Source organism: Dromaius novaehollandiae, chromosome 2, assembly GCF_036370855.1.
Source record: "Dromaius novaehollandiae isolate bDroNov1 chromosome 2, bDroNov1.hap1, whole genome shotgun sequence".
In the NCBI taxonomy this organism is placed as follows: Eukaryota; Metazoa; Chordata; class Aves; order Casuariiformes; family Dromaiidae; genus Dromaius; species Dromaius novaehollandiae.
Window position 1 is genome coordinate 116,042,031 of NC_088099.1, and position 21,665 is coordinate 116,063,695.

At 37.8% G+C, this 21,665-nt stretch overlaps 1 protein-coding gene across 5 annotated transcripts in view; it reads right to left on the reverse strand.

Moving 5' to 3' along the window:
• Window positions 1–39: 39 nt before the first annotated feature.
• Window positions 40–21,665, reverse strand: part of ARHGAP28 (Rho GTPase activating protein 28) — a 77,389-nt gene continuing 55,763 nt past the window's right edge. For 3 of the 5 annotated variants that reach the window (XM_026105554.2, XM_026105555.2, XM_064507242.1), the window contains 10 exons: window positions 18,971–19,136; window positions 18,766–18,857; window positions 17,337–17,414; window positions 13,918–14,080; window positions 12,371–12,453; window positions 10,408–10,605; window positions 9,540–9,683; window positions 6,759–6,913; window positions 6,045–6,109; window positions 40–4,098 (listed from right to left, as the gene is read on the reverse strand). In XM_026105554.2, coding sequence (XP_025961339.2) covers window positions 4,007–4,098; window positions 6,045–6,109; window positions 6,759–6,913; window positions 9,540–9,683; window positions 10,408–10,605; window positions 12,371–12,453; window positions 13,918–14,080; window positions 17,337–17,414; window positions 18,766–18,857; window positions 18,971–19,136 — 1,236 coding nt within the window. In that variant the 3' untranslated portion in view covers window positions 40–4,006. The other 2 variants (XM_064507241.1, XM_064507240.1) reach the window with 2 other exon arrangements.

Sequence of the window (21,665 nt, forward strand, 5' to 3'; positions counted from 1 at the left end):
CTGCTTCTGTCAGAAAACCATGTGTTTAGAGTTAAAGAGTTATTTTGTTTGTATTGTTTTTATTTTTGACATGGATACAATACAGTGAACACATTCTACTGTACAAATACACTAATAGGTGTAGGGTTTACTTCAACAAGACATTTAACATTATAATGAGGAGTGTAATACATACAAACATTTTGCTTTGGTTAGTGGCATTGTATTATTTTCCAGAGAAGGCACACATTAATGGAAAGCCATTGAAAAATAAAAACTGAAACATAATATGTTTGTGTTTTTTTAGCTCTTAACCCCAACATTTTGTCTTGCAAGGTTCACATTACAAGCAGTAGCTGAGGCAATATGGTTTGGACAAAATTTCATTCGTATCTTGAAATACGTATTTTAATATATTTTCTTTTAGCTAATTTCCAACTCTTGCCCCTTGTGAGGAGAAGCTGCTTATCAATGTAAAAGACTGGTAGACACAGGTGAAATTAATAACACAAAGCTTTGGAGTAAGAAACCTCTAAGCCAAAACGTTTTTTCCTGGAAAATGCAGAGTGAGGTAGTTTACAGTATACGTAGACACAGAGACATTTGCACACACCGCACGTTATAAAAATACCTGTATAAACAGGTTAGAGCATTCCAGTCTGTTTCCAATACCTACCTTTTGGCAATACTCTCTATAAATATGGTTGATATGCAAAATGCTATCTTTGTAGAACCATGGAGTATGTAAATGCTTTGAGGCGTCTTTGGAGTTTGCTGAAAATGTTTCTCCCTGCATGCTACCACTTTCTTATTAATAGCTTTCCACATATGTTGATTTGATGACAATACTATTATAACTTTGGTTTGACTGCAAGTGCTGTTAGGAGGAGCAAAATTGCAGGTGCCTCCACCTGCATCTTAAAATATAAGGCTTAAAGTTGAGACATCAAATTTATAAATGTCGGAGTGATTTTTCAGTTTGTCTGCTGTGTATTAATTCAAGTTAGTGTACCACAACAACACAAAACAACTTAATGTGTAATGGTACTTACTGCAATACACATGGGTCATTAGGTCTTGCTCTCATTTGCATCAAAAAAGAATTTTGCCACTCTGCAGAGACAGCAGGTGTTTGGCTGTATTGTAGTAGTCTGGGCACTGTATGTAGAATCTAGTTCATCTGCTGATATGCATGTCTTATAAAGTTATAGGCAATCTTAATATAAAACAAGTGTTCATAGGATGGATTTCATTACATCAGATTTGGCTTTCTTCATTTGCAAAGTGGAAAGAGGTGAAGGTGTTCCAAAAACCCCTTGTATTCTTTGCAAAGTGTAATGAGATTTATTTAAGAAACATTTTTGGTGAAGTCCTCATTTCAGAGTCCAGAACATACCGAGTAGGCTTCAGTCTGAACCTGTAGGTGCTCAGTACAATCTTTTCCCTTGTATGGCTATTAAAAACACAGGCTGGAGTGCGCAAGACAGAGAAGGTCAATGTGTCTGTGTGAAAGTACTGAAGAAAAAGTTACCTTGTTTGCTATGACATTTCAAATCCTTTAGTCAATGTTCAGGCTTGCTGTATAATCATAAAAGCTCTTTCGTTGGTAATAAATACAATGATGCTTAGCATTTATATTGTGCTCTTTGTATTCAAAGAACTTTCTGCATAAAATCCCTTTGCTGAGTTTGTCCCTCCTAGACGGATGTTTACAACTCCTGTTCCACTCAGGGACTTGCTCAGATGTGTCTGAGAGCTGAATTTAACTTCAGCTAATTCTCATGTTACCTTTATAAGGAAAGTACTGGTCCTGTTTAAAAAAGAGGGCAGCACAGAAAGCCTAGAAGAAAGAGCTGTCCATGGCCACAGAAGGAACTAAAGGGAATCAAGAACAAGGCAGGGGACAGAATGTTAATGCTTAGTCCTATGAACAAATGACAGATCTACAATCTCTCATATACTTAAAATAAATAGTTGTCAAAACAAGCAGTGTATTTTATAGGACAACTGTCCTGGTCTTAGCCTGGCTGCATCTATGCATCCATTAGTGTTAAGAAAAAAAAATTTGAAAGTTAAAAATTACATAGAGTTTTAAGGAAAAGAGAATAATGTTGCTAAATTTTAATCATAGTTTGTCTCAAGAAAGAAAGGGCGAAAGAAAAGAAGAAAGACAAAATCTGTCCTCTGTAGACATTATTGTTGCTGGTAAAAATACTGATTAGAGGTTGATTTCTCTCACTGAACGCTAACAGGGAAAGTTAAATACTGGAGAACATGATTAACTTTGAACCAAAAGTAGGGGTTCTAAAATGTGAAAATCATTAGCACACTGTGGCAGCAGATCATCACAAGTTAGAGGCTTTCTCTGTAGGACAACATGCTCCATGGTCACTTCAGGGGCTTGGTTCATAACCCTCTTCCATTCCTATCAGGTGGCTGTAGCTGGAGCCTCTGCCCTATGTGTGCGTCCAGGGTACAAACTCAACCCACTGATCAGACTGTGGGTGAATTCGTTGTGCAGGATAGTCATCCAGCAGCAGGGACGTCACATTATATTCAATGGCGTTAGTTCCCAGTTTTTGAAGGCAAAGCTGAAAAAATAATTCTGGTTTTCCAGAGACATGATTTCCATACATAACAAACATGCTTAGTTATATTAAGTGTAGTCCCAAACCACCCAATTTGTTGAAGAATGGTGCTCACCCTTGTGACAGACTGCAAACTGGACATACTCTATTATATTGGTGTTGTTCCTAACACAGTTACAGTTCACTGTTTCTCTTGTTGGCCTGTGTTTTTTTCATAGACTGTAAATGGCCTGTGAAAGGAGCTGCGATTTGTTATTTATTTGTGAAATTCCTAGCACAACTGAGCCTAGCTTAGCTGTGGTCTTTAGGCCCTAATTTGTAAATGTTAAATAGTATTAAATCCCTCTGCTTCACTGGAAGCTCTTATTCTTCTCCATGCTGTATTATACAAGATCCAGACAAAGATCTTTCTTCTCGGTGCTGCTGAATAGTATAAAAGTTGCTTATATATTTAAGCTAAAATAAACAAAAGAAAAAGAATTAGGTTACAAATTAAGAAATGATAAAGTTTAACAAAAAAGGTGATGTCTGTAAGTGACACCATTAACACATTTGTCATATTATGGAATTCCACAGATGTAGATCTATGTAAAAGATGTAGAAGACCTTTTACTTAGTATCTAAGTAAAAGATGGAGCTGAGGGAATATGCCTTCTCTCGCCTAGCATTTGTCTTCTGAAGCTATCACTTGGTGCATGTGTGGTAGGGGAAGAAAGGAGGGGAAAAAAAAAAAAACTGGTTTGCGGTACTACAACTATGCACAGTAATGTGATCCAGAGACAGATGGTTTCAGAAGACTGATAGACTGAACAGTGCTACATGCATAAAGTGGTATAGCTGTTCTTCCCCCCACCTGTCTCCCTGCCAGTGTCAGGTACCAATGTGGAGAGACATAAATATTGCAGTAATGCGCACAGCACAGGTTTTAGCAGAAAGGTTTGCTTTTCTCTCACAGCTACATTTTGGCACTGCTGTAGGTAGAGCTCCTGCGTTGCATGTCTTAGAGATACAGTCTCATCTTGAAGGTCTCTGTGATGCTTTCATGATCGGTAGTGTTTCATGCATCCTAGGATGCCCCTGGAGTCTTCCCTTTTCAAAAATACATGTGCTAACACCAGCTCAGGAAATGAACAACTCTGTATGCGACAGGTTGTTTTCTGTGCCTCGGTACCTTGGTCCTTCCTCCTTAACTCCTGGGCCCGCTGGCACAAGTATAATCCGAAGCAGAACCGATGTGATGTTTTGCAAAATGCCAGAAACTGGAGTGATAGTTCTCATACCAAAATCAGTACGTGGTGAACATCGGCTGTACAGTACAGTAGGAAGGAGTTCTGTCCCGGAGCTACCATTTTGCTTGAATCTATGGTATGAGCTTCATAAAACGGCAGGCATCGCGGTTGTCCCTTTGGCCTTTGTCCAGCGCGCCGGCGCCTCGCGCTTCAGCTTGCTTTTGGCTTTATCACCCATTCTGCCTGAGGATTTGCACGGTAAACATCTAACATGTAGGCATCCGGGTCCAGGCAGTGCTGACCTGAGCCAAAAATGGACAGCCGTGAATCACATCATGTTTTCAGCACATTTGCAAACAGGACAGAGCTATGTTCAAATGTCCTTGAATGTATCTCTGATTTGCAGGTGGTTTGGTGTGTCCTTGCCTATGTGTCGGTGGGTGTTTGGGTAAATGTGCCTTTCAGTATTTTTACTTGGTGAGATTCATGAATTCACTTTCAGTTTCAGACAGGCTGCCATGCTTTCCACGGAGTTATGGACAAGGCATTTAGTTAAATGTTGGACAAATATTATAGTTTCTTTATAACCATTAATAATGCTATTGCTGTAGGTACCACAGGATATATTTTTATTTCTTTGGATTTACCTGGCTGGGATTATAACTCTGTGATTTCATTTCTGTACTATTTTTAAACACTTGAAAAGTAGCTCTGTGGAACAGATGTTCTCATCCATGTAGGAACTGACAAAGAAAAATATGGACTGCATCAAGGTTTTTGGCAGCTGCTATTTTGCTGGTTAAAAAAAAAAAAAAAAAAAAAAAAAAAAGTAACGGAGTCCTCCGAAGTCTAGCTGTTTGAGGGTTTTTGTTAGGTGGTGACTGGAAATGGGAGCTGGCTGCCTGGGGAGTCCCGGCTGCCTTTGCGACAATCTGTCTTTGACACAGAAAGAGGCATTTGGTTCTTGTTAATTGAGTAATAAGGCAATAAAATCTTGAGTTAAGTTGATTTGTTGGATTAAATTGCATTTAGACTGGGTGGTGAAGAAATTTAACTGGTGAGGTTACACTGCGGTGACATTAAGGATTATGGTAAAATTTTTGTTCGGTTTCTTATAAGGTTATGGGGGGTCCTAATGATTTTATTCAAGTAAAAGAAATATAAATGAATTAATGCATAGTCCATGGACTAAGGTATCCCAGAAGATCTAGGACTATAAAAACTGTTTTAAATGAACATACAAATTAAATGGTCAGGTTTTTGAAAGAGCATGGTGGGTGTAGTTGGGATTGTTTCACAAGGCCTATAGGATCTTTTCCTGCTTTAGCATCTGTTGGTCATCCTATTTAGCCAGGCCAAACAAATCACTAAACAAATTTAGTTTTCTAAGAGTATGTCTTTAGTAATAAAGACTGTTCATTTTGCTTCTTGACTGCTATTGAAATAAGTCTGTGATGTTCTGCAATAATTTTATAGAGGCTGTTCAGAGCTGAAACTAGAAAAAATAACGAATGTGATCAGACAGTTGACAAAAGTTTTAAGCACAGCACACAGAATTTTAGTATGAATAGAGAAAGGAGCAAGTCAGAACTGTGTAATATCAAATTAAAATCTGATTTTGACCTTTAAGCAAAGAACTTCTGTGGTGAGCCCCTGCTGTTATTATTACAAAAATGTCACTGCATGAAACACAGAAGAAGACAAAATCCCTACTGCAAGGAATTTGCAAGGAATTTGCAATCTAAATAAATCACACAGATTAGTATAAATATGTTATGCACATATATGCAGTGGCTGAATTCTTAGTTGTGTTTTTTTATGTGGAGGAGGTTAACACTTAAATACAGTGAGGAAGAAATGTATTTTGGGAAAAGACTTAAGAGCAGGGTGGAATATGCTTGCGAGAGGAAGACTAAGGATCTCTTAACTAGGGAAAAAAGCTCAGTTATGAGAGTGAGAGAAGAAAGCAAAAGGTCAGATGAATTCGGCAAGACTACCACAGCAGCCATAAGGAGTCCTGCTGGGATCTAGCCATCAGGTCATTATATCCTGCGGGGAGCCTTTCCAATCGTGCTGGAGTCAGGAGGGATCATTACATTGATTTTAACAGCTTTTGGATCAGAAATCTCCTTTCCTGCAGATGGACTGGAAGGTGAGAGAGACCCAGCTGTGTGAAAATAACACTGGCTTGCAGTATTTGAAGAGACTAAGGACATTCAGGAATCAGTTTTCAAATATGAGACAATACCTATATTTCCTCCAATTTCATGTAAACTTTGGATCTGGCCTCCCATGTTCTGTGATGATCCACGACTAAGAGAGAAAAAAAAACTCCAGTTTTATCTTTCCTGTTATAATGACTGCTGTATCAACTACATCTATATTAAGCAGGAGTTTGATATTTTTTACCCTTCTCCAGATGAGTTTACTTATCAAATGTAAGGACTTCTAACAAATTAAGCACTGCAGAATACTATCTACTACAGAGGTAGTTCATTATGTCACTGTCAACTAAGCCTTCTTTTTTTATTATTTATTTAAGCAAAAGAATTATGTGATAACACAAGAAGACTTTGCAGAAAAGACTTTCAGGATACAATTTCTCAGTTCCCAGAACTGTTAATAATTATTACCTTACAGAAATAAAAACTTTATTGCTTTATGGGCAGATGTAAGACAATCTCTCTGGATTCTATATGCAGCAAGACTATAAAATGTATGTTTTTAGTAGAGGCATCACATAGGGCAGATTGATTCTGTATAGCAGCCAATTGTTAATAACATACAAAGAATAAAAATCAATGGTTAGGCTTTTTTTTTGACCAATATTATCATAAATTAACAATTTTAGGTTATAAAAAGGGTTCTTGTAACACAGTGAATCTCTGAAAAGGTGACAATCTATTCATTAATGGTTCTGGAAATACTGTTCAGGAAAAACAAAATGTTCTGTTTTACCCACCTGTTTTCACAGTGGAATCGAGCCAGGATGTCTTTGGCTTTTGTTTGGCTGTTGAGTTGAATAGCCATAGAGACTTTTGAATGCAGTGGAGCATAAACTCTTATCACTCCCTCGGGTATGTCAGACTGCAGGTATGGGGGAAAAGTGACCGCTCCCTAAAGTCAATATTCAGTAGAGTAAGTCTAAAGCACATATTGCTGTAGCTCCATTCAGAAAGAGTTCTGCAATTCTTTCTTTCAAGGTTGCTTGCAAAAATCATGGCATGGATTCACTTAGTTATTACTATGTATTTACAATCATATAATTGTGAATTTATAGATACAGTATAATAAGATACTACACAAAAACAAAAACTACTTGGTAAGCATCACATTAATGCATGCAGAATAAAGAACAGCCCTTGAATTTTAATTGCTTATAGTAATATTCTAGGTCGTTATCTGAGATTTTGATAGGCTTTTTCTCTTAACATTGGCCAATGAACCAACTGCTTATTTAAAAAATACATTTAAATATCTAGCAATATCTGTTCTTCCTTTTAAAGATGAAATTCTCTTGAGGCATTAATGAAGATCAAGTCCTGTTTCTGCCTTCTCTAGCTTCAACTAGATCGAAGCTTACATACTTTAAAATATAAAAGTACCATATGGTTTCCGTTAATTTGAAATTTGACCTTGTGCAGGGTTCAAACAATCATCTGTGAAGTTTATGCACTCTTCCATGATTAATGGCAGATAAATCAATTAGCAAGGTTTGCATTCCAATTCTAATCCAGTTAATACCATGCTGAGCAGAGTACAATAGTCTCTCCAGTCTTTGTCCCTGTGTAATGTAAAATATCTGAGACCTAGGGTTTATGTTAAGTGCGCTCAAAATTCAACTTGGTTGTCCAAACAGATTTTGCCTCCAGTGTACCCTTCATATTTCAGCTACCTGCCAGGGGTGGTCTCCTTTTTATTAGATATAAAGCCTACTGCAATGATTAATGAACTTATCTTTCAGACAAGTGCAAGGTTTGTAATAATGTACTCTGCTTTAGGAGCTTTTATTGTGCTCATTCCAAAGTGAATACAGTGTACAGTGTACAGTAGTGTACACCACCATTTTAAATAAATACATATGTCTGTGTCTGCAGTACAAATGTATGTCCTACCTACAACATATTCCATTCAGTGCTGGCAAATGAATTAGCATGGATTCACAATTCATGCATGTCTCCTTTCCCTTTCTATGTTTTTCGATACGTACCCTTCCGCAGTTTTTGTTTGTTAGATGTTTTAGTCTTTATTTCTTACAGTCTCTTAGTATCACTCCTTTCTAATTTGTTTTTTCTTTTGTTTTTCAAACCTGTTCTTCAAGGACTAGAGAGGCCTTGACCAGTTCCTTGATTACTCCTCTTACAATTCACTAGCCTCCATTCTTTTAAACCAGTATGAAAGACTAAAGACTTTCTGTCCAGGTTACTAAACGTTGTCGCTACATGGAAGTGCTACATATAAGCTACAGGAATAGCATACGTTGTGCATGTGTGCACAGCATGCTGTGCTTTCTAATTTGTATGTTACACCTAACATGTATGTTAATTTTAAGTGTGTTTTGAAGCAGTGTTTGCCAAGTCCCTAAACTCCCTATTCCGGCAATGGAAAAAGTTGGTGGCTTTGAAGACCTCCAAAGGAAGGTCTTTCTATCAGACTTTCCAAAGCCTGAATGGGACCTGAAACTCTGGAAGTCCTCAAAGGTATCCACCTCTCTCCAGTCATATGGGCAACTTCAAGACAGATCTGAGGAGAACTGCTTCATTAGATGCTTAAAATTTAGACCCAACTTTGGCATCTATATTAGGCAAACTGGATTTTCTCTTTGCTTAGAAAGTTCATGCAAAGCTGTAAAACTACAACACACAAAGAGGGTATCTAGTGGCTTAGCTGTCACAGCTGGGCATGCATTAATGCAACTAATCCTAGTATGGACATCCTACTACCCAACTACAACTCAATGCATTTGTGGAGTATTCACAGAACACTTCTGTAATGGGCGGTCCACATATGATCATTTTCTTACAAAGCACATACAATAACTGCATTACAGTTGTACGACTGTTTATATCTTGGGCTGCTAGAAATCATTTTGCCCAGCATCTCCTTTTCTCAATCAATCCCCAATGATTTGTCTTATCAGAATATTGGGCTGGGAAGCACATCTCTCAAGATAGCTCCCAAATCAGCTTATTTTTTATGGCAAGATAAACAAGCTGCTGTCTGACTTGAGAGTTCAGGGGTTTTCTATTTTAAATTTTTTTTATAAAACCCTCTGGTCTAACACCTTCACTCATATTGCTTTTCTCTGGTAAAATGTATTTGATATGTATATTCATCTGAAAAATGTAAACTTATCTACTCTACTTCCCAAAGTTACCTGAGAGCACGCTCCCTGTCATATGGGAGACTGTGCAGGCAATAATAAAGCTGACAATCACTACCATGGGAAACAAAGACTATATGGCAAATGAGATGCAAGAACCAAATTAAACAGTTAGACACTTAGAAGTGGTAAGGTGGTGGATTGACTAGAAAAATGAAGGAGAAAGGCAGACTGAAAGTCTAACTAACCCCAGTTGGGAGCATTTTGTGAGCAGAATGGAAATTAATTTTAAGGGAATATTTGAAGAGTGCTTTATATATCTCTATAGGAATTTCCTTCCGCCATCAGAAGATTTTAAGAGAGAAAGGAAGATGGGACATGGCTAAGGATGCCACTTAAAAATAATATATTTTAACATACCTCTGGTCTTTCAGGTCTCTCCCTCTCCATGGTCTTTCTCCTCAGAAGTTTTCTCACACCTTTGTCAAACATCAGCTGCCTCTTGCTGTTGTTCATTGCTGCCTCATTCATTTTTCTCACCTGGGAAATCAGGAAGGATGGCACCTAAAGGAGGGAAAGTGGAACTGAGCATATACAATGGATTCCCTCCCCCCCCCCCCAAAAAAAAAAAATGGTTTTGGGGCTTTAGAGAGGTGCCAAATTGTATGCACCAGAAGCTCTATTTATTCCCAGAAGATACACGGGATTATCAGCTTCCTCTACTGTCCCACGGTTATCCTTTGGGTAAAATTGTAGGTCATTTTTCATACCACATAAAACTTTTTAGTGATGCTTGCAGGTGTAGGAATTGCACTACAAGGCTGTCTTTGCCATCTCCATAAACCCTCCCTCTGTTCAGGCTGAGACTGTCAACATTTTCAGGCCAACCTTCAAAAGTCCAGCAAGCAGGAAAGACTTTTGGCCCGTATTATTTGTTTGGGGTTAGACTTTAAACAGTCATTTCATCTCATTCAAGTCGATGCATCTCATCTAGGCATCTACACTTAAGTCATCTACATTCTCCTGTATTATCAGTGGTGTGGGATTGGTCCTTCCAGAGGGCAATTCATCCTGAGAAGGATGTCTTAGCTAGGTAGGGTAAATCTCCTTCCAGAGGTATCCATCTCTCTTCCTTATTCGATAGATATAAAAGCTCCAGTCAGTTCCCAAAGAGTAGCAAATACTTTCTTCTAGGAAGACTTGTTTACACCGATTTCTACAGAGCTGCAGTATATCGCAAAATACTTTTCTATCCTGGAGACATAAAGAGGGAATCACCATTACTCACTGTCCACAAGATGTCCTGATACCTAATTAAAAGCCGCACAATGTGTGCTGTGGTGGCAGCTGCTTGCATTTCTTGTTGGTTTGCACGTTTGCCTTTGTAGATGAAGAGGTTTGGTGCAACAATCATAGAAACATTCCACAGATTCATTTTATTTTTCCCTTCATTGGCAACCACCTTCTTCAGGAACTGAAGAAAGGCCTGGAAAAACAACACTTGTTATGCTCAATCTCACAAAAGATTTTACTTATCCAATGCATCATTTTCAAATGCACAATGTTTCTGGCTAAAAAGCTGCAATATTTGCACTTGGAGGTGATATTTAGGATTTTTTGCCTTCTAGCTTGAATTGCCATAATATTCACTAGCACATTGTCACCCTTGCCAATCACAAAAGAATAGTTCATGATACCAAATACACACATTAATAAATTATATGCAACTTCGAGCATATCCCAAGCCCATTAAAGTCAAGTACAGTATTTGCACTAAGGCTCTGAATCCTCTAGTACAGGAAAGGTATAAAGGCTTTGCAATAGAGTAGTTTATTTCTTCATAGGATTCAGGGTGTCCATATTGATGTATTTGGCCAAGGCTTTTTTTTGTGTTGCAGTCATCAGGGTGAACAGTCTCTCTCCAGATATGCACTGGTCCCATATACGCTATAATCTGAGGCATTTCTGCCAGCAAAGCAAAACTGGTTCTGGGGTAATGAAAGCAAGAAGTGCTCAGTGGTAGGTCTTTGACGTTACTTCTGCATATGCACGGCAGAGTCAAAGGAAACTTATTCCCTTTTGGCCAGTTTATTCAGGATTTTGTCTGAGTGATTGAACAAGATGGATTGTTGTTCTGGTTAGAGTTGGGATCACCATACTGTTGAAACCACTGTCTTCGTACCCTGACTTGCAATTAAAAGGCCAAGGAAATACAAAACAGAAACTCTGTTGGAGAAATTCCTAAAATCTCATTATAGATGGCAAGCAGAGCAGTATTCAGTTTTGTTGTCATCACTCCTATTTTAGTATAAAAACCTAGAAATTCTTAAAACTACTCTTCTATCACATTTTACATATACTCCTCCATATTGGGTATAGAAATAACTCCTGTTCTTCACAGAGCCCTAGTAGACCTCCAAACACTTTAAAGGGGTGGTCATTATTCTCTTATATCCACAAAGAAATACAGGTAAAGAAGACACCTGAATTCATAAAGCTACATCTAAATGGACATCTAAACTGACTCTTCAAGGCTTTTGAGGTAGGGGATCTGATGAAATGTTTGGGGGTGGTCCCAGACAGCTCATTCACTCAGGTTTCCCTCATGTGGGAACAAGTCTGAAGATGCAGCTGGTATCTCTTAGAGTCACAGCTGCAGCCAGATCTGGGAGCTCCCAAACACTCAAAATGCTTGTAGCCACAGTTTCTACCACAGGAAGTAGTACAAGCTAATGGGCATGGATTTGTAAAGCAAAACAGCTGAGGCTGAGGACCTGACATCCATGCTATAGATACATGTTTCAGAAGTTTTTGGTTCGGACTACCTCCTCTACTCTGAACCAGTGGACTTCAGTGCCCTTTAGCACCTAGAGTGCCCTAGGTAAGCTCCTGGAGTACATCCTCTGTTTTAACTTTATTCCAGAGTTATACAGAAAACCTAGAAACTCAATCATATTTTCCAAACTATGTGAGGAGCAAACATCTTTAAAATGGATACTTCAAAGCAAAAGATACCTGGGAGTTTTCACCAACATCAGCATTTGGATACTTCCAACACCTATTCCTAATTGCTTGTAAAAGCAACTACAGCCAGGGAATTGGAACATCTTTTTTTGAGGAAATGATAAGAAACACAGATGAATACTTTCATGGTGAAGCATCTGATCACTGCCTGTTAGAAACAGATTCCATCTCTATTTTAAAAGTCAAAGGCACCACAGATGGCAGGTAATAGCAAACAAAGCACATACCTTTGCTGCATCTCTATTGGCTTCAGGCAGCAGCATGATCAGCAGATGCAAGGCTTGTAGTTGCAACTTGATCTTGGAGATTTCTAAGAATATGAATAATTAATATTTTAAGTCCCAATTATGATTGGTTTGTGCTAAAAGCCTTGCTGATCAGTTGTTCTAGAGACACAACAACCACTCATCGGTTGAGATCAGTATGTTGATATTGATTGGCAGTAACTTTTTTCCAAATATCATAAACTCAATTTAATGAGTGGGTTTTTCCTCACTGTCTTCGGTCTTTCTCTCAGAGTGAGACAATCTTGTGTAAAATTCTGTCTAAATAACAAAGGTTCTGTATTTTTCAGTGTTAGGCAGTTTCTCTTTGATATCACCATGAGAATGTGGTGTATATGGATCCTGTCATTATAATCAAGTGTTTTCCCCTTTTGAACTGAAATGAGTATTTGTTTTCATAAAATTTTCAGACTGATTTCGTTGAGTAATTTGCTGAACCCATGTGCCCTTACACTCAAGCTTGATTGTTAATAACTTAAAGAGTATTTGTGCCTTTCGTCACAAATCTAGCACTCTAGATAAAGTAGAGCCCCTTGTCAGTTACAAAACACCGTATTTGCAGTGGTTCCTGTATATTCATAAGGTGCAATTCTCCCTAGAACAGCTGGGGTTGAGAAGATGGGAAAGGTATACAATAACTCTATCATTCATTTCCATTCAGGGTGGATGAGAGAGGTTCAGGGAAAAAAATGTAGTGCTGGGGATAGTGTCTGTTATTGGGAATAAGGTCACTTTATTCTGTGCAGACACCTCCTATTCAGTCTTTTCCCCCCATGATAAACGGTTCTAACTGTATGCAGCCGGGCAGTTGTAAGGAGGATACTCAGGTATGTGAAGGTTACAGGAAGGGGGTCAACTCTTTGTGCTTTTTAAAACAACTCGTGGAGACACAGAAAACTTGGACACAAACTCCTACAAAAGTTCCAATTTTTCTTTACCAATTTACAGATGCACCAAATCTGATACTCTCACTCTTTCCTAAAGTCAGTAGGTGTTGCCAAGTTCTACTGCATCCTTCATGGAAGGAAAATGAACAAAAAGTACCAAGAATGAGATGCTGTGTGTACACTGAAAACAAAACCAAGCTGTCTGAAGCCTTCTGTAAGAGCATATGTTTTTGTATAAATATTCTGATCACAGCATAAACTTTAAGAAAAATAAAATAGATCTAATGAAATATTAACTAAAATGCGCTGACTTGAACTTATCTTGCAGATATTTTCATTTGTGAAATCTATAATTCGGGTGAGTCAGAATCTATATATGAAAGGCATTGCTCAACCATCATTTGCTCACAGGGTTCAGATCTCACATTAAATGGCTGCGTCAGTCACACAATGAGTCTATACTATTAGCTAAATACACAGACTTTTTTTCATCTGAAAAGGAAAGCCTGCAGAAAAATTAAATGTTTAGACAACACAGTGGACCTCTGTACTTAAAACACTTCTGCATTTTATCCTGGTTAGTTTAACTCTTTTTCTACCTACTTTCCACTAATGTGATGAAAGCAGGTAGATATTCTACTGTGAAGAGCGGGCTTGGGAGTTCTCTTATAAACATTTTCAGCAATCCTGCTGCATCATTATTTCGTACTTGGTCCCAGTCAAAAGTGTCTTCGTAAAATTTTGCCTCAAGTTCTTGATGGAGATTCTGAAAAATAGAAGAAAGCATCTGACCTTTAATTATTGCTTCTGACCTGAGAGTTTGAGATCATTTCACAAATCTAATTACAAACAACAGTGTACACCATAGCCGAATTTAAGTTGCCCTAAACCAGTAGTAGCAGTCTAAATACAGTAGCATGGAGTTCAGTGCTGGTTAGCTAATCAGATGCCTGGAGATGTTTTGCAAACCAGGCTAACTTTTGTTTGCCATAGCTAGATTTCTGCTAGTGACACATTTGAACAAATTTAAAGAAAGACATCTTTGCACAATGTAGACTTTGAAATAGAAAAATCAGTTGAATAAGATTTTTATAACAACAGTTTTTTTTTAAAAAAAACAAACAAATAACCCACTCTCCAGAGGCTTTGACCCTTAAATCACAAAGGAGTGGAATAGTCTTCCTCGCCGCCAGGTAACTTGCTAGTTAACATGTTGGTATTTCAGTCCATGGGCCTTGAGCAAATGATTTTAACTTCAGGTCTTCCTGTCTTTAGACAGATTTTTTTTTTTTTAAAGATAAGAATAATGAAATTTGATCACTTCATAGAAAAATAAAGGTATCAAATCATGATTTACCTATCAGAAAATCTCCACTTCATACAGGCCAAAAAAAAGCTCTTAAAAACTTCAGAGATATCTAAGATGGAATGCACTTTAATCCACTTGTTCTCCAGTGTCAGCATCTTGCTTTATAACAGAGGTCTATTTAGTTTTGGAGGCTAACTAATCAATGTTTTGTGCATGTGTGAAGGGAAATATTCAGTAAGGTTCCAAGTGGGAGGAGAATTTGGCTTCAAACTGTTTGGAAAGTGCAAGCTCAATCAAAAATTTGCTGGGTAATGAGATTGAAGGATGCTGTTGTAATATAAGGATATCCATAAATTATGCAGCTTCCATAATTATTACTGGCCAAAAACTTTGCCTTGTCCACATTAACTTTGTTACTGGCTTTCATGGGACCATCTAAGAGAAAGTAGATCTGTAGCTAATATTCAGGTTTCAGAGCATGTTTTTTATCAAATGTGCATTACTATTATGCAAAAAACCTTAGTCCATTGAGACAGAAAAGATTTTTAAAAATGAAGTCTGTTTACTGTTCTTCACATGAATTGAAGGAAATTACATATCAAAAATGGTCACACATAATGAAGTGAAATGGTTGGCACAAAAGGAAATACAAAGTCATTCAGGATTTGGTGTATAATGCCACATTCTCATTTTTACTAGCACATTTTACTGGTTGTAATCTGTGCTATCTCAACTTCCTGTGTATTCATATCCCTTGCACATAATCCGTACAAATACTTGGATTAAATTCTCTTCTGGAAACTGACTGGGAAATGTGGAACAGAATTCCTCACTTCATCAAAAGCACAAGGAGAGAGAAAAACTGAGTTCTGCTGAGAACTGTGAAAAAGCCTTAGAAATGGAAAGCCAGATTTTTGAAACATATATATTTTATATATATATATATGTATGTACACAGGCAAGTATATATATACACTTTATGTGTGTGTGTGTATGTGTCTGTGTATAGATATAAATATATAAACACACACATTTTTATGTATGCATCTAAGCATTTTTTAAAAAAAGTTTTTATATAGCAGTTTTTTTTTTTTTTTTTAATTTAGCTGATCCCACAGTAGACTATCATGAATTTTTGGGTCACTGGAGCTTTTGTTAGAAACCACAGACCAGAGACAGAGGAAAACTTGTATTTATTTTTCTATTCTTCATTTTATAGAAGAGTAACCTTTAATCACTTCCATATGCCTTTTATTTCTCCAAACAAGACTGAAATAAAACTGGAATGCCCTCAAATCCTAATGTCATAATAATGTATGAAGACTTTGAAGGATGAAATCTGAATCTGCTTTGGAAAACCTTCTCTTTCTTGCTGGTTGGCTCATTGGACAGACATAAATGAATCCAAAACTCAAATAATTTAAAAGCATCGTGGGGGAAGTTTAACTTACCACCCAGTACAGGAGAGTTACACACACCGAAACTCATATCTCAGAGCAGTTCCCTGAATATAGTTGTGAATAAAAATAAGAAATAGTACAGATACAAAAAATATGAAGATGCAAAGAACAAGAAAGTCATTTAATAAGGCAACAGTACAGCCCTGCTGTGTAATCTCCCTGGAGAGGTCAGAAAAACTGGAGATTGTGCGAAATAGCATTTCAAGTATTTGCACGAAAAAATGAGGAAGCTGAAAAATACAGGCCAAATTAGGGGCTCCCTTCTGCAAGATATGGCACTTTGCAAAGTGTTGAGTGCTTTTATCAATCCAGACTGTCAAAGGCAGTCGGGATGCTACTGCCTATCTTTGGTGTATGTCACGTAATGCCATTTTTTCTCCTATGGTCGTTTTTAATGACCCATCAACATTTAGCAATTCCCAGCATTCCTCTGTTATGCCATGTGGCTGCCACCATGCTGCAACTTCCTGCCTCAGATAAGAAGACTAGTTTTCTTCTGGATGAGAAAGTGGGAGGTTATCACTATGAGAAGCTGCTTAAAATAGACTAAAAAAAAAAAAAAAAGTGGGAAAGAGATAGACATCACCAAGCCCAGAAAAAATCTAAACCTCCTAACGATTTCAGGGGGATGAGACATCTTAGGCAAAGGCTTCCAGCTCCCAGCACAAAGAGGGAGCATGGAGAAACAGCTGCAGCTGTTACTGTACTGCAGTTGCATACACGAGGTTTTTGGGCACGAACTACCCTGTGTCCCTAGCCAGCAGATAGGCTCCAAAAATGCAATATTCTAGGCTGCCAGACAGAGAACGTAAGCCAAACCTCTCTCACTTGGGACATGAAGTTGTAAGATCACAGGGGATAAGTGAGAAATGAAATCACACAAAGGTTAAAGTGACATAGAATAAGATCTTTATCTTGAGTTTGCTCAGTTTAGCAACTCTGGATTTCTGAAATAAATTAAAACAGAGATAAGATCACCACAATTTTGGATGACAGACATAAACTGAAAGGATTCCTCAGTGTTTAGTGGAGAAAAATTGCACTAGACATCGAATCTGTGCTTTTTATAGAACATTAACAAATGCAAAGCAATAGCCCACATGTTCTGTGATTTATTGGTTCCCAGGAACCAATCTGACCTTTTGCTTGTAGGAATGGAAATGCTGATCTATACACATCAGTATTTATGTGCACTGTATTATTTTACACAGAATCTGTGGTTCAGAAAACAGAAAACTGGGACAATCATGTACCTTAACTCTTGAGGCAGATCCAGGCACTCGAAGAATTCCTTCAGTTTCTAAACCTGTTTCCTCAAGTTTGAGTAACAACTGAAAAAAAATGCAGAAAAATAATCAGCACTACTTAAAAATACTGTTAATTTTTTTCAGTCTAGGTGTCCTTGAAATTAATTTGAAAAAGATATATTTCTATATAGTTTGCTGATGCAAATAAGAGAGCTCCTGTAAGTAATCATTCCTAATTTGATTTCCCTGTACCTGACCCTGAAATACGGAGTTGAAGGGTACAGAAATCTGATAACACAATAGGCCCTTCTGTCCTTGACTTCAGACTTGGCACTGCTGTAGAACAAGTAACATATAAATGTGTTAATAAAAGGGCAGGTACATAGACTAAATCATAATGGTGTTTTGAGGGAAAATTAACCTCTGAGAACTGCTGAAGTCTCACACCAAGGAGCACAATAGAAAGGACTATAGATAACATGTTTCTGGGAACTGAGAACTCGGATTAGAATATGATCCCAGGATATTTTATTTTTGAATTTTCTGTGAATAGAGGCATAGGCTTTTCACCTAGTTCTTTATAAAAAAATAGACAGGTTTTGATTTAACAGACTATAAAATGAGCAAAAAAGGAAAATCATTTCCTAGCATTTATTTGCATAGCTCTTGATTTTCTCTGCCTATTCTAATAGCTTCCTGCCCTAGCAGTTGGATCCTTCTAATTTCCTATAGTAACTTGACAGAGTTGCTGGTGGAGATGATTGAAAAGACATGTAAATATTCAAGTTATGTCAGTCTTAAATTTATCGAAGGCTACGGTCTTCTCCCTGACACCTCATCCCGCTTCCCCTTCTGTCAGTATTTACAAAGAAATTTGTTGTAATTTTAAGTCCATGTAAATCTATATAGTTCAATGTGTGCTTTTGTCTGTGTATGTGTGTCCAAAACATCCACTGGATGTCACTGTATTGTCAAGTGATTTATTTAAATGACATTGTCTTGTTACACAAACCTCAAGGAGCAGATATCACTTCCATTATGGAAGTAATATCTACAGTTTGAACTCATGTGAAATTAAAACTCCTGAGAGAATTTCTTTCCACTGTTTCTGCACAAACACACAATTTTGTATGGCTCTGTCATTCAATGAGAAATGGGAGCAGAAAGCCAGCCATCAGTTTCATGATATTTCCTGCACGATACCGTATCATTCCAAAAATGGAAAGACCTCCCTATGATAGATAAAATACACAAAAGGAGCAGTTTTTGTCTCCATCTTATGAAGTGCTCAAACCGTAACATATAGGCAGAAAACTTGTAGACAGCTTCAAACTTGTAAAGTCTTCATCTTCTTTTATCTGATGTCTGCTTTGCGTGTCAATGCTAATGATGGAAAGGCAAGTTTGAGTGGCCGAACTGGTTTTGTGGTACTCACTTTTTGGAAGATGAGGGGAACTTTTATGCCTGGAACCTTCTTTTGATCATTTTCCAGCAGTACTGTGAGAGGGACTCCAAAAAGACCATTTTCTTAAAAAATAAAAATAACAAATGTGAAAGGGAGAACATAGCCTCATACGCATCTTCTTACCAGCCCTGACAACTGCCCAGGTGCCTGCCGTGCAAACGCCCTGGTGCGGTACCTCGTCCTTTGATCCTTTCCGTTCTGTTCCTCTTCAGTTCCACCCCCAATGCATCATAGAAGGCAGTTAACTCAATCAGGGAGAGGTAGCGGATCTTTTTCATGTCCTCAGGAGAAAGGTCTCCAACCTCTGTCAATCCAAATCGGCTCTTCTGGACAATGAATTTCTACAGTAGAGATGGGTTGCATTTTTATTTATATAAAAATGTGTGTGAATTTTGTTTTTGAAAGACATACCCATATGTGATAGGAAAACATAGTAAACTGATAACACCGAAGACCTGATTGCACTCCTATATACTGGCATGATACATTGACATAACCTTAAATTATCTGGAATGTACAATTGAGCTTCTTTCTTACTCATTATGTTCACTTTAAGTTCAACTGGTAAATTTTGCCAGAGTAGAAACGTTAACCTCAGTATCCTGGCCATATTCCATTTTGGAACAGTTAGCTACATTTTAATTAAACTTTTGTCCAGTTTCACCTGGATGTAATGCTATACTTTGCTTCTGCCTCTCCCAGAATGCTGTTGAAGTAGCTGACATATTTCACCACCAATATGGTTGTATATCAGTGATGGGTGGGGAGAATTAATCCCTATCTGCTTCACATATTAGCATCAATTTATGAGGTCTTACAGGAAAATGCAAGTTAAGGAGCTGAGTAAAAGTCCCAAAGCAAAACCTCTTAGTCCTGTTCCTAACCTACCACTTACTTGTACATTTCATTACTCAAAAGGCATTTAGGCTGAGAAACAGGACACCTAGAAGCTAAGAAATAATTTATTCAAGTGGGCTTCATACATCTTTTACATGAACTAAATGATACCTAGCAATTTGGGGGGATGTGAAAATGTCTACCTATTTAAGAAAACGCAGCATTGTGCACTGGAGTCTGCATCATGCCATAAACATTTGCACAAATGTGAAAAAGAACTGAGGCCTATCAGTTTTTGACATAATTGTTCTAAATAATAATAATGTTATAGTAATATATATGCTTTTCAAAGGACTGTGGATCTTTGGTATTGTAATTTAAACCAGTAATTGTTAGTCATAGTTATAAATAAATAGCATTACAAATCATCTCCTCCCTTTAGGGACCTGAGTGGAAACCAAGCCTTTAAGAGTGCTTTGCTTCTGGAGATTTCAGCATAGTCCTCCCTTTTATTAAATGAATTTGGACTCTGTAGGTTTAACCCATCTCTTGATAAAGCCAATCAAACAGATCAAGAAAAAGACAAACAAAAAAAGAGTTAACTAGAGACTAGATTTCAAAAGTAAGGGAGGACAAAGGAGACCTAGATCACATAGGTCTAAATCACATTCCACATGGCCTTTCAAGTAGGAGCTAGTTGTAATTAGAGAATTAAGAGTGCAGGGGATGGAATAGCCAGTTTACACAATGTATTGCCAATTTGGGGCCAGCATCTTCCCTCCACAAAATGCAACATTTCCACTGTTATATTTATGTTGAGACTTAATAATGCAACTAAATCTAAAGGGAGGATGATCTTCCAAAGATACATAAAAAGCTGTAGAATTTCTATGCTTTTTGTTTTCCACTGCTGCATAAATTTCATGAGCAATCAATGCATAATAAATCATTTTGAAAATAAGAAAAAAAGTTACACAATATACATATATTTTCTGAGAGAAGGGAGAAAAGAAATAAAAAACAAAGGGAATAACAAAGTCTCTTTGCAAGTGTACTTGCCAAGAAAAAAATCCCAAACTCTCCATAACAGATTACAAAGGATAGCTACAATGATTTTCCATGGTGGCTGGTTGTCTGCTAGGGTCATTATGATGTGATACAGTGTTAACACAAGGTTTGCGGCTGTGCCTCTTTGTAAGAAAAATAACTGGAAAATTAGAACACAAGACACAACAAACAGTGGAGTCATAACACTATGCAGTATTGAAGGTGGCTGTGGTATTCTGAAATTAAATTACTAGCATTTTGGTTAAAGATCATCCCTGATATTGTTTGGCATTCTTTCTATGTGGAACTATACAGTGTACTTAGATGGGCTTGAAATGCTTACTGACTTTTACATCCGTAATGTCTTTGACCGAGTCGCACTGATCACGGTCCCATGCTGGGGAAATTGCACATAACCCTGTGGAGGAAGGAGTGCAGTGCTGGTATCCTCCTCCTGGGAGCCACAGACCACATGACATTATTTAGTGTATAATCTCTCTCCCTGCAGCTCAGTGTACACCATCCATGAAGCTGGCCTTATGACTGTATCATCAGACCTGGCCTGGATGCCATGCTAACAAGAAGACATGACACTGTGTAGACTTCAGTCTGTCCATTTTGGCCCGCTTGGAGGATGGGGGGGTGAGGGGTGGAGCTGGAGCACACTTCAGTGTGCAGGTATCATTCTGTGTAACAGAACAAGAAGTGATTTTTCACTAGTGCCCATTACAGTCTGAACCACTATGGGGAAAGAACAGATACCAAGAGTGGCAGCATATGAAGTAAGAGAAATGCCGATGTCAACAGCTACAATTGTTAGCTTTATTTAGAAAGCTAGCTCCAGAGCAGTTGCAGAGAATAATTTGTGTGTGTGTGTGTTGTAGTGAAGGCTAGGGTCCTAGGTTTTCTACTACAAGGAGCAAGGAGGAACCCTTGGTTTGCCAGAACTGTGATGAATGCAGAAGTATCGTTATTCTCCACAGGGC